At 30.8% G+C, this 13,509-nt stretch overlaps 3 protein-coding genes across 3 annotated transcripts; all 3 read left to right on the top strand.

Annotated features, from left to right (window-relative positions):
• The first annotated feature begins 2,537 nt into the window (after positions 1-2,537).
• On the top strand, positions 2,538-3,982 carry LOC107918635 (uncharacterized). Its single transcript, XM_016848227.2, has 2 exons — positions 2,538-2,666; positions 3,019-3,982. The coding sequence occupies exon 2, from the start codon at positions 3,272-3,274 to the stop codon at positions 3,785-3,787; it is 516 nt and encodes a 171-aa protein (XP_016703716.2). The 5' UTR covers positions 2,538-2,666; positions 3,019-3,271; the 3' UTR covers positions 3,788-3,982.
• Positions 3,983-7,084: 3,102 nt separating this feature from the next.
• Positions 7,085-8,552, top strand: LOC107918634 (uncharacterized). The gene is made up of 2 exons (XM_016848226.2): positions 7,085-7,227; positions 7,580-8,552. The coding sequence occupies exon 2, from the start codon at positions 7,829-7,831 to the stop codon at positions 8,342-8,344; it is 516 nt and encodes a 171-aa protein (XP_016703715.2). The 5' UTR covers positions 7,085-7,227; positions 7,580-7,828; the 3' UTR covers positions 8,345-8,552.
• Positions 8,553-8,914: 362 nt separating this feature from the next.
• On the top strand, positions 8,915-12,159 carry LOC121212513 (binding partner of ACD11 1). The gene is made up of 5 exons (XM_041085419.1): positions 8,915-9,055; positions 9,919-10,022; positions 10,225-10,300; positions 10,853-10,933; positions 11,019-12,159. Exons 1-5 carry the CDS (start codon positions 9,050-9,052, stop codon positions 11,634-11,636), a joined length of 885 nt encoding a protein of 294 aa, XP_040941353.1. The 5' UTR covers positions 8,915-9,049; the 3' UTR covers positions 11,637-12,159.
• The last annotated feature ends 1,350 nt before the right edge of the window (positions 12,160-13,509 follow it).

Genomic DNA, 13,509 nt, shown 5'->3' with positions numbered 1-13,509 from the left:
CTTTCAATAGGTGCCTCTCTGAATAATAATGTCTTTATAAAAAACATTCAATTATTCATTTAATATTATAACTATTCAAATAATATTGTTTGAATAGTTATAATTCTTTTTCAAAAATCAAATGATATAACTTTAGATCAAAGACCTAAAGATTTATCTTTTGATTAATTACACTAATTCATTTATAGTTATTGGAACACTATAAATATTTGAAAATATTCCAACAGGTCCTAGTCCCTGCATTTTTTAAAATTTAAAATTTAATCTATTTACTTTTAATTAAAGAAATTTAATCTCTCTATTTGTCAAAATTTAAAATTAATGTCTAATTAATAATATTATTAATTGAATTTTGTTAACTGGAAATTTATTTTTTAAAATTTGAATATAAAATGTCATATATTCAAATTCAAGAAAAATCTATATGACACTTCATGCTTGACCCAGACGACGGACCCAAATGTGAGATGCCGCATTCATTGCTGACAATTCAGTCTAACTTCGTACTTTGAATACACTAAGAAATTAAGCATGAGACCATTTAAACCTGTATAGACATCATGTTTAAACAACATTTCATTCCATTTAATCTATTATGCAAGTTCTCAATTCATCATACAATACCCTTTAGTTGTTTAGTCTTAGGTACATATTATTACTAGTGGAACTTCAAAGAAACATTGCAAGGACTTTGGTGAACTGAGTTGTATGCTTTTAGATGCTTTTGAACTATCTTCTCTTAATACCTGCGCACAAAACAAACATGTCTGTATGCTAAGCATTAGATGTTTAGTGGTGTTAATATGATTGAATAACAATGTATATATATACTAGGTAATTAAACATGCTATTAATTCATATAACAAACCATCCAATCAAATTCATAATGAAGATCACTACCTTATAACAACACTCCCTCAAACTTCCATATGAGTTGAGTTTTGTATTTTAATGTATTGATGTACCCTCAAGGTATTGCATTTAATTTCATATATCAAACAACTTGACCCACTTTATAGCATCATTCACATTTCAATTTTAACTCAACCATAATCATTAACTTACTGTATGTTAAATAACCGGTTGCAATTTCCATACCTACAGTTTATATTACCCGAATTTGAGCATGAACAGATACACGAATAACATGACGAATTATACTCGTGACCCAATAGGGAATATGGAAGTCAAATAAAGTGTGCTCAGTGCTAATTTACCTCAATAAACGCTCACAGACTCCCAAAACTCTGGAGCTAGTGATACATTTCCACGAACATCCAGTGCTTTGAAGAACAATCTGATATCAATATATGCTCGTGGGCACCAAATACTTTGAAACTAATGATACATTCTCGACCCTTCAAAAACTAGAGTACTGATTTCATTTTCATTTACTATTATAACATAATCCAATATAATCCGTTCATGATATCAAATACAATTCAACTCATAATAGCATTCATATAAGTATAGTTGATAACTTCAACAATCATCATCCATTTATTTATCATTTTCAACATTACCGTTTATTCAATAAATCTAATAAACTTTTAAGACATTTATTAGTCAATCTAAATTTAAGTCATTAATATTTAATGATGGTAAAAGTAAATTCATTAAGCACTTGTTTCTCTTGTTCTTCTCATCCATCTCTCCAATAATTTCCTGCCTCCGCATGAAACATATACTACAATATCATTTCCAATTACTAATTATAACAAAATCTAAGCATCGATGCAAGCTATATCTATTATATTTCCCACCCACTAATACCATAATATTAACATTAATTTAATAAGGATGAATGTTGGATATATTGAAAGTGTATTTTTTTTTACAAACAATTTTAAAATTTTAATATATATCTTTTTTTTTAAATATTTATTTTTAAATATTTTACTACATCCTATAAAATATTTCTCAACCCCTAATTCTACGCAATAGAGTTTTAAACATGTATTATGTAGCAAATATTTTCCCACCTTTGTTTTTGAGATGGTAGAAATTAATGGAAATGGACTGTGGATATCATACTAATCCACTAACAAAATTTTAATAATGATTTTTTTATTCCCAAGCCGGTAAATTTCACATTAAGGCTTTACTAATTTTCCCTAATCAAATTTTACTAATTTACTCATTCTGTAATTTAGTTTTTCTACTATTTTCACTAACTATTCAAATAAATTATTTAATAATTTTAATTGCTAATTTTCTAGTCAACTCGTAAATATTCTTGGTTTATTAATTAGTTTGTCTTGATTTAAGAAAATTCAACTTCGAAACTAAATTTTTCGACACCAATAAAAATCGGGTCATTACAATGCGTTAATGATATTGTAAATTTGACTTTAATTTTTCAAATAAGAAGTACAGAGAATAGATTTCAAGAAATGGAAAAAGAGACTAAATTGAAAAATCTCAAAGAGTACAGGGACTGCAAGCAGAATTAAACCGAGAAGAGCGCGTAGGAGTACAACGGCTAGTTTCCATGTGTATATAAGGGGAGGCGGCTTCCCTCTTTCACTTCCCTCTCTGATTGAATTTTCGGCTTCCTCTCCCATTCACGCGATTTCTCAATCCCTCGTTTTCTCGTTCCGATTCCTATTGATATTTTTTTTTGTTTTTGGGTTATTTCTCTATTTCTGAAACCTTTTAACATTCAGGTTTGTTTCGATTTCTTGTTTCTGATTTTGATCTACAGTTTCATTCTGAAATTCAACTCTGTTTTTTTAGGTTTCTTGGTTCGATTTAATTTTCGTTTGATGATTTTGGGTTCCCTGTTTTGATTTGTTTTCCTTTCTAGTTTTCTATCTCTCGTGGTTATATTTTTATTTTAACCCACAGTTTCTTTCTAAAACTTGAACTCAGCTTTTTAGGGTTTCTTACTCCGATTCATTCTCTGTTTTGGTTATTTCCTGTTTGATGATTTAGGGTTCCCTGTTTTGACTTGTTTTTCTCTTTTAATTTCTATGGGTTGGGATTATACGAAGGAGCTAACTGATCTGTTGAAAACAGGGTTTGATTTGCACAGCAAATGCATCATGGGGTTATCAGGGATCCACCATCATTTCTCAGTTGCGGCCTGGGTTTTATGATCCGAGGAAGGCTCTTTTTCAGGCATTGGACTTGGTCCTTTTTCAAGGATCAAGTAAATTAGTAGATTTATATATTTTCATTTTACAAAATTACAACTTTACTTTATTCACTCCTCGTGGGTAAAAACCATTATCATTATCGGGTGTCGAGAGCTTGAGGTCTTTTGATTACAATGGGGAAAAACAAGCCATCCTTGGATGCCTGCTCCCTTCAACCGTCTGCCGACTCAAACAATGTCTACACTTTAGTCACCAACACCAAATCCAGGGAGAGTCATCGACTTCCAGTTCCAGATGACAGTATTCTATCCATGCTCGCCATTTTCATCGATGAAAGCACGAGAGATGGTCCGGAACCGGAAGATGCGCACTCTGTATTGTATTTTAAAGCTTCTGATTTGTTGGATGGTCATGGTCATGGTCATGGGGTTTCTCTTGATGATCAAAGTGACGAGATTACATCAAGATTGGCAACCTCCATAGATCACTCCGACGTTGCCTCTCCTACTACATTAAAGGAGATTCCCCAGCTTTCACACGATGACAGCATCTTGTCTATGCTCGATATTTTCACAGAAGATAGCACGATGATGATAGTCGGTGAGAAAAGGGAAGATGGCCCTCTGCTGGTTTCACTTGGTGATGAAAAAGATGATGAAATCTTCTCATTGTTGCAAAACTTCATATAAGATCATAGTTTTGTATTTGCTTTTAAGGGAATTAATAGCAATGGATCTTGATTGTTTTGTTAGTATTCATTCGTACATGTTAGAATTATGAGAGATTTTCCCCCCTGCATTTGTTGAAGTTGTAAGTTTCTTACAATTATTTTAGAGAAAATAAAACTAAATTTTCAATAATTATAAGCTCCAAAGTTTGGATGTAATTCCAACATTTTAGAATGTGAGTCATTAAGATGCATGAATATTTTTTTATATATTTAGAAGATGATATCTTCATAATCAAAATAAATAGTATTTTGTTGGTTCATATATAACAAACATTGCTGTACCTTTGAGGTAAGAAATAAATCCCAGTCTGCAATTGAATCAGTATTTGGGATTATATTTTTAATTCACACTTATCTTTTTTTTTTATTGTAATTGATTTGAACTAAAACTTAATTAAAAGGAACTGATGAAATCTAAATCCACATTTGGATGGTGTTTATTTGATTTCACAAACCATTGAACCAACACCATGTAGTCAAACAGCAGTTATTCTACTTCCTCATTTATGCAAAATTTAAGTAGTGTCATGGTTCAAGATGTATATTTATTTCTATTTCCTTGTTTTTTTGGGGACTTCATGCATCAATTTCTTCTTTCCTTATTGCTTCTACTTCTTTTCTTCTATGAGAGCGAAAAGGGTAGGTGCAAGGAGGTTCCTGATACTCATATTCTACACTTCTATATATGGAAGTGAATTTTAGGTCACATAACTATGTTTAAATATTATATTTAATCTTTATATTTTTATTTTTGACATCAATCAATTTTATAATGTCATTAGTTAGTCTAAATATTTTATTTTATTTAAAATGTTAATGTAAATTTTAAAAATTGTTAACACTGTTTACATTTTATGTTGAATTTAGGATCATTGCAATGCCATCTTCTTTGTCACATGGCTACTAAGTGAGGATTTTTTTCTTTTTTAATTTTAGAATGTCATTTAAATAAATTTAACATAAGAATTTTAAAGTTCTTAACAACTGAACCTGAATTTTTGAATTCGAAAAGTAAAGGGAGTAAGTTCTTGCAAATAAAAGCGTACGAACTAAATCCAAATATATGAGAAAATACAGAAACATGTATTTGTAACCTTTAAATAAAAAGGTTTGGATCGAGTTTTGTGATAATTATTGTTTAGGTTGAATATATAAATATTATTGGAACTCCCGAAGAACTTCAAAATGCAGTAAATTATTTAAAGAAAGAATTTAAGATGAAAGATCTTAGAAAAACAATGTTTGGTCTTAGCCTACAAAACGAGCATTTAAAAGATGGAATTCATGTCCATTAGTCAATTTGTACGTAAAAGACCTTAAAGAAATTTTATATGGATAAAACGCATCCATTGAGTACCTCGATGGTTGTGTGATCGTTAGATTGAATTTTGTCCTTTTGAGAATGATGAAGATTTTCTTGGTCCTGAAGTACCATATAGCATTGATGTATCTTGCAAACAACACAAGACCTGATTAACTTTTGTTGTAAACTTGTTAACAAGATTTAGTTCTTCTCCAACACGTAAATATTGGAATGGAATTAAACATGTATTCAGATATCTCAGAAGGACCATTAGTATCAAATTATTTTATCCAAATGATTCAAAATCATTAATTGGCTATGCTGATGTTGGTTATTAATCAGAATCACATAAAGGTTGATCTCAAACGGGATATTTACTTACATATGGGGTACTGCCATATCTCTACATTCAACAAAGCAAACATTAGCTGCCGTTTCTTCAAATCATACAGAAATAATTGCAATGCATGAGGCAAGTCGAGAGTGTATTTGGCTAAGGTTATTGACCCAACATATCTAGAAGCTATGTAATTTGCCTTTACAGGAAAATGTGTCAACTATCTTATACGAAGATAATGCAACATGTATAACTCAATTGAAGGGTGGTTACATCAAAGGTGACAAAATGAAACATATTTTACTAAAATTATTCTTCACCATGGTATTGAGAAAAGAGGTGATATAAATGTTCAACAAATTCATTCTAGTGAAAATTTAGCATATCTTTTTACTAAGGCATTACCAACTTCAATATTTGAAAGACTACTATATAAGATTGGAATGCGTTGACTCAAAGATGCAATGTAATATTCTCATTAGGGGGAGTCTAAAAACAAGTTGTATTCTTTTCCTTTAATCAAGGGTTTGTCCCATCGGGTTTTCCTAGTAAATGTTTTTAACAAGATATCTTGTAATAGAAGATTGTTTACTCTTTTTCTCGTTTATTAGGTTTTTATCCCACAAGGTTTTTGTTAATAAGGTTTTAATGAGCTACATTATCTACAAATGGACATCCAAGAGGGAATGTTATGAATATATTATTAAGTGGATGTCCATCAAGATCAAGATAAATTTTGATATACTTTAAATTCTAATAGTAATTAGAATTAGATCTCTACTTCATTGATACTTATTACACCTATAAATAGACTTTGAAGAAGCATTGTAATCATCCTATTGATCAATAAAATACATTCTCTATTGTTTTCCATTTTTTTTTGTTCTTTACTCTCTCTATCTTTCTTTATTTTATAACATAAACTAATTTTTTATAGAAATTTTAAACTAAATTTGATTTGTTTGAAAGAAATATTTTAATTTTAATTTATTTAGATGATGTAATTACTTACACGTGGATTTAGTAATTATATCATTAATTCATTAAATAAAATTAAAACCCCCAGTCAAAACTAGTATAAAGTAAAGATAAAGAGTAAAATATTTATTTATCATCACAATTTGTTATTGAAAAGAATATCCAATAATGTTATTACATTAAAAGAAGAAAGTCTAATTATGGCCCTAGTCCTTCGACTCTTTAAAATTATGAAATTTAATCCCTTTGCTTTCAATTTCAGAAATTTAGTCCCTTTGTTTGTTTGATTTGAAAATTAGAGTCCAATTCATTAGCAAAAAAACAAATAAAAAATTACAGCCTAATTGTTAGCATTATTAATTGACTTTTACTAAATTTGAATATTAGCTATCAATAAGATTTTAATTTCTAATTTTTTTTAAATATTAAAATTTAAATAAAATTTATTAACAATATTACCAATTGCACTTTAATTCTTCAAATAAGAAATAGAGAGACTAAATCAAAAATAAAAATAAAGAGACTAAATTTTAAATTGTTTAAAAAGAATAGGGACTGCAAGAAATAAACCAAGAAAAACGCGTATACAACGGCTAGTTCCCATGTGTATATAAAGGGAGGCGGCTTCCCTCTCCCTCACTTATTTTCTCTTCCCTCTTTCACAGAGTTTTCAGCTGCCTTTCCTATTCTTGCGATTTCTGAATTCCTCGCTCTCGCCCCTACGATTCCTATTGATTTTTTTGGGGTTATATCTCCGTTTCTGAAACCTTTCATAAATCAGGTTTGTTTCGATTTCTTGTTTCGGATTTTGATCTACAGTTTCATTCTGAAATTCAACTCTGTTTTTTTAGGTTTCTTGGTTCGATTTAATTTTCGTTTGGTGATTTTGGGTTCCCTGTTTTGATTTGTTTTCCTTTCTAGTTTTCTATCTCTCGTGGTTATATTTTTATTTTAACCCACAGTTTTCTTCTAAAACTTGAACTCTGCTTTTTAGGGTTTCTTTCTTCGAGTCATTCTCTGTTTTGGTTATTTCCTGTTTGGTGATTTAGGGTTCCCTGTTTTGACTTGTTTTTCTCTTTTAATTTCTATGGGTTGGGATTATACGAAGGAGCTAACTGATCTGTTGAAAACAGGGTTTGATTTGCACTGCAAATGCATCATGGGGCTATCAGGGATCCACCATCGTTTCTCAGTTGCGGCCTGGGTTTTATGATCCGAGGAAGGCTCTTTTTCAGGCATTGGACTTGGTCCTTTTTCAAGGATCAAGTAAATTAGTAGATTTATATATTTTCGTTTTGCAAAGATTACAACTTTATTCACTCCTCGTGGGTAAAAACCATTATTATTATCGGGTATCGAGATCTTGAGGTCTTTTAATTACAATGGGGAAAAACAACCCATCCTTGGATGCCTACTCCCTTCAACCATCTGCCGACTCAAAAAATGTCTACACTTTGGTCACCAACACCAAATCCAGGGAGAGTCATCGCCTTCCAGTTCCAGATGATTGTATTCTATCCATGCTCGCCATTTTCATCGATGAAAGCATGAGAGATGGTACGGAACCGGAAGATGCGCACTCTGTATTGTATTTTAAAGCTTCTGATTTGTTGGATGGTTATGGTCATGGTCATGGGGTTTCTCTTGACGATCAAAGTGACGAGATTACATCAAGATTGGTACCCTCCATAGATCACTCTGACGTTGCCTCTCCTACTACATTAATGGAGATTCCCCAGCCTTCACACGATGAAAGTATCTTGGCTATGCTCGATATTTTCACAGAAGATAGCACGATGATGATAGTCGGTAAGAAAAGGGAAGATGGCCCTCTGCTGGTTTCACTTGCTGATGAAAAGGATGATGACATCTTCTTCTTGTTGCAAAACTTCATATAGAATCATAGTTTTGTATTTGTTTTTAAGGAAATTAATAGCAATGGATCTTGATTGTTTTGTTAGTATTCATTCGTTCATGTTAGAATTATGAGAGATTTTTCCCTCTGTATTTGTTTCAAAGTTGTAAGTTTCATACATTTCGTTTGGAGTATTTTTTTTTCATTGTTTATGACAATCAATGTTAATATAAATTGTTTCTAATATTTTATTAATTTTTAATAATAAAATGGATTACTAAGTGGGTTTGAATGGGCTGTTTTGTATAATTTCAATGTCACCATTATTTTTACACTAATTACAAATAAACACACCATATATCTAAACTCATCCTAAGCCGATTTTAACTCAACCCGGTTCAATAATAAAACTTAAATTTCAGTAATTATACTAAAAATAAATAAAATAACACGCAAATTATATTTTTATTTTTCTTCGTATTGCACAAATACTCCCAAAATACCCTAAAAGCTTGCTTCTAAACGACAGAGTTTCACCGAGGTACAATATATTCAAAGTATGAAGCTTAAAAGATGTATGTTAAGGATATCCACACAGGATTTTTTTTCTAATGTACACCCCGTAACATCTTCGACGCCATAATCTCTCCCTCTCAGAAAAATTTTCATTTCCTTCAAATTTTGTTGAAAAGAAAAAAAAAATTTCCGGCGAAGAAAAGTTCGGCTTTTCTGCCATAAACGGAACTTCATGGCGGTTAGTGTAATGTTTATAAATTTTCTTTTTGTTCCATCATCTTGTTTGGTCGTTAAGAATATTTATGTCACATCTTTTTTCTTTTTTTTCTTTAAATTTCGTCACAGAATGGAAGAGAATGTTCCGATTTGTTTAATTATTTAATACCTCATTATCATTAGGATATTATCTAATATAAGTTTAGCATTCTGCCATTATCATGCATTTGAATTTTCTTCTTATATCGTTATATGGTAATGTCATTTTCTCTACTTCTTAGCGATTTATATATATATATACAGACACACGTATAACATATCGCTGTCATTCTTCTTATATTGATACTTTTGTAATTGAAAAGATTTTGATTATATATTCTTATTCGATTTGTTGCAAACTGTGTACGGATCCTTTTTTATTTCATTTCGTCGTGCGTGTATGATCATTTGTATGCTAATTAGAAATTTACTGGGTTGTTAAAAGAAAATTGCTCAAATTAATGCTATTCATTTAAAAAGATTTAGAAAATTTACAGAATTTAACTCGTGCTAAGGCCTCCATATTTTGTATTCAACATTATGTGTATGCTTGCATGCGAGCATGTATGATTATGAAAATCCTATTGGGAATTTTTTTTATTTGATTTTGCCATAATTTCTTGGTAAAAATGCATGTGACAATGGGGGATAGAATACTAGGTTGCGACAATTTTTCATATTCGAGCATGGATTAAACATATGATCAGACCCTCCAAATATATGGAAAATATTTTAAAAAACTGAATGTAAACACCTACCTATATCTAACACTTACACTAATTCTAAGTAATATAAATAGAACATGTTTTATTAGTTTCGGGGCTTACAAGTTCCTTTTTTTAACAGATCCGATCAGTGAAAGTGAGCAATGTCTCCTTGGGTGCATCTGAGCAAGATATAAAGGAGTTCTTTATCTTCTCCGGTGAACTTGTATATGTTGAAATGCAAGGGTTAGTTATTACCATAAGATGTTTAAATTTCACAATCTCTTTTTCATTCACATTCTCTTCTCCACTGTATTGGATACAAATAAAAAAAAGGTTGAAATTGTTGGAATTACTTCTCATGCCTTCTGATTCGTGTAGTTATTCCAGTATAGTGATGTTCTGGAATCTCTTGAACACTATTACTGCTTTGCCTTTTGGCTTTCAGTGATAATGAGCGATCGCAAGTTGCATATATTACTTTCAAGGAACCACAGGGAGCAGAGACTGCAGTCCTCCTTTCAGTATGAACCTGTCATTTCTTTAGAGCTTTTTCCATATTGGTCAGATTGATTGCTTTTACTTACTTTCCTGCATGCATCATGTAATAGCAGTTTATGCTTCTGTTATAAGGAAAATGAATATGAAAATTAAATGTCTATGCACATCTCCGTGGAATCTTATATCTGATGTGGTTTTGAAAGCACTTACTGTAATGCTTTGCCTGTGGGATCACCATGCCAGTACCCTTTTTTTTTAAAACTATGGTACTTAGATTCGGGGTGAGTATCAAATTCAGGCATGTTTCCTACATGGCTATATGTTCATTTTTAAAAGATTTTTTCATGTATTTGAAAGATCATACCTTCATAGTCCATTCTCATGTTCGAATGTGTAGGACATAGGTATAGAGCAAGAGTACTTCAAGAAAATTTTTTACAAATTGATAACTGATAGTGTTCTAACGTTGGTTAGCATTTTTACAAAGGAGCAAATCTCCAATTAAGGCTAACGTTGATTGGTCGGATTGAAAATTTTCATTTCGTTCTTATTGATTCGGATACACGTTTCTTCAGGGGGCAACAATTGTTGATCAGTCTGTTACCATAGAGCTGGCTCCTGATTACAAGCTGCCAGACCATGTCTTTACAACACCGGTAATGTCCTAACTACTTGAATCCATTTTGGGTTCACTTGCTAATTCATGGTTTCTGATATGAAAAGATTGTTTAATCACCACAGGGAACAGGGGATAAAAGTAGTGGCCAGGCTGAATCTGGTTACAAGAAGGCAGAGGATGTTGTTAGCACCATGCTAGCGAAGGGATTCATTATTGGCAAAGATGCATTAGGCAAAGCAAAGGCCTTTGATGAGAAGCATCAGTTCACATCAACCGCCTCTGCCAAAATTGCATCCCTTGATCAGAAGATTGGTTTTACTGAAAAATTTAGTGCTGGCACAGCCATAGTAAATGAAAAGATGCGGGATGTGGACCAGAAATTTCAGGTTTCTGAGAAGACAAAGTCTGCATTTGCAGTTGCCGAGCAGTCCGTTAGCACAGCAGGATCTGCCATAATGAAGAACCGTTATGTTTTGGTTGGAGCCTCATGGGTTAGTGCTGCGTACAACAGGGTTGCTAAAGCAGCAGAAGATGTGGGGCAGAAGGCAAGAGAAAAAGTTTTGGCTGAGGAGCAAGCTCAGAAACCAGAGGGCCATGCACACGTTAACGAGTCTAATTCTCCCAAAGATTCTAAACCGGCCAAAACCAGTGGGCAACCTTCCAATCCCTCATCTGAACAAGCTTTAATCCTCAGTGAGCAACCTTCCAATCCCTCAGCTGATCGAGGTTTACTCATTTAGGCTTTTGCTTGGTAGAGTGGAAAGATGAAAAATTATCTTTGCTTGGTAGAGTGGAAAGATGAAAAATTGTTGATAAGAGACAGGAAAAGTGGAAAGATGAAAAGAAAATGAAATTTTTAAAAAAGTTCACAAATCTTGTAAAATGCACCACTTACATCTTTCTCATTTTTCTCCTTTTTGATCATTTCAATTTGGAATGAAGGATGAAAAATGCACGCTTGGTTTTTCTCATTTTTTTCTTCTTTCCTACCAAGCACATTCAAAATATAATTTCTTTTAGCTTTCCACTCTGTTGTTTCCATTCTTCCATTTACTACTTAAGCAAGGACATCTTTAATCTGCAAAAAACTGTAAATACCAGCATGGGAAGTACGGATTTTATCATCTGAGTTATGCCTTCTGGTTTGGACATATTTAAATGTAATCATGTAAGATAATTTTGTCACATATTCTTTGATATGTTTGATACAGTTGAGTTGGAAAAAAATAGATGCCACCCCAACATTTCAGCATAAATTTTGTATCATATTTACCAAGTTTATTCATGTTCAGATCTTTCTGCACTTTAGAAGAAGGATGATTTTAGGTTTGCCTTTGTCTTTAATGTGTGATTGCTCTTACTGATCACCAAGTGTCATCCCCCCGACACTGCAGGGCTCACCATGACCCATATCTTTTTTTTTTTCTTTTTCTTTTCTAAATGCAACAGCTTAAGTATCTTTCATGAATGAATAGAACTTTCTTTGGAGTTTGGAGACTGGATCATGTCCAAGAAGATTATGTGAAATAAAGAAAGTTATGGGGATGATGAAGTTTGTATTTCTATATTTCATCGTAGTTATTTTTGGATATATCTCTTAATTTTGATAAATGGTTGAAAATTAATTAAAATGAAAATATTTAATATTTAATATTTTAAATATGTTTGATAATATTTTAATTTTTTACTTAATATAAATTTTTTAATAAAAAAGTATTTTTTTGAAAATATTTTTAATAAAAAAGTGTTGAACAAGATAAGTGGGTATAATTTATTAAAAATTAAAATAAATTTATCTTTTTAAAAAAAAATTGTGATATTCAAATTACCATATTTATCTTCTATCTAAAACTATTCAAAATAATATAAAATATTATATTAATAAGATTAAAATTAAAAGTAATAGTAGTTTAAAAATTAATATTTACTTTTATCAAACAATATAATTATATTAAATATTTATAATTACTAATTTACCAAATAATTTTAAAAACTGAATTCAGTACTTATAAAATTAAGCAGTAAAAATCAAGTACTTAATTTTTTAGCATTTAAATATTTAGTTTATCAAACACACCCTTAATCTAATAATATAAGTGCCAATAATCTATATATTTATCATAATTATATTTAAAAAATTATTTATTTATATAAATATTCAAATATTAACTATACTATGTAAAAGTTATGACAATATGTATTTAAAAATAAAAATTTTCGGTTCAAAGTCTCAAATCTAATCACCCCAAATTATTTTTTTACAACAAAATTATATATTGATAATCACAATCTTTTTAGATTATCTTTTAATTAAGCATTATTAATCATTTATCTCTGAATCATATTATTTTTCTCATTTTGATACCTAATGTTTAATTTTGTCTACCATTGATTCCTTAAAGTTAACTGTGTTAAAAAAAACATTAAGAGGACATGTACACATACCAATATGTGTCATGTGACATTTTTCTCAGTTTAACATAATGTGGCATGTATAGGCGTAAATTTCTTAAAAATTGTGTATAAATTCTAAAAATTTTTATAATAACTAAAATAATAATTAAAAATTTTGGAACAACTCATACCCAACATGATGGTCGAGTCCGAGTTATA

This window comes from Gossypium hirsutum, chromosome A13, assembly GCF_007990345.1.
Source record: "Gossypium hirsutum isolate 1008001.06 chromosome A13, Gossypium_hirsutum_v2.1, whole genome shotgun sequence".
Classification (NCBI taxonomy): Eukaryota; Viridiplantae; Streptophyta; class Magnoliopsida; order Malvales; family Malvaceae; genus Gossypium; species Gossypium hirsutum.
Note: the sequence above shows the minus strand (reverse complement) of the source record. Positions and strands in the feature narration are given on the sequence as shown.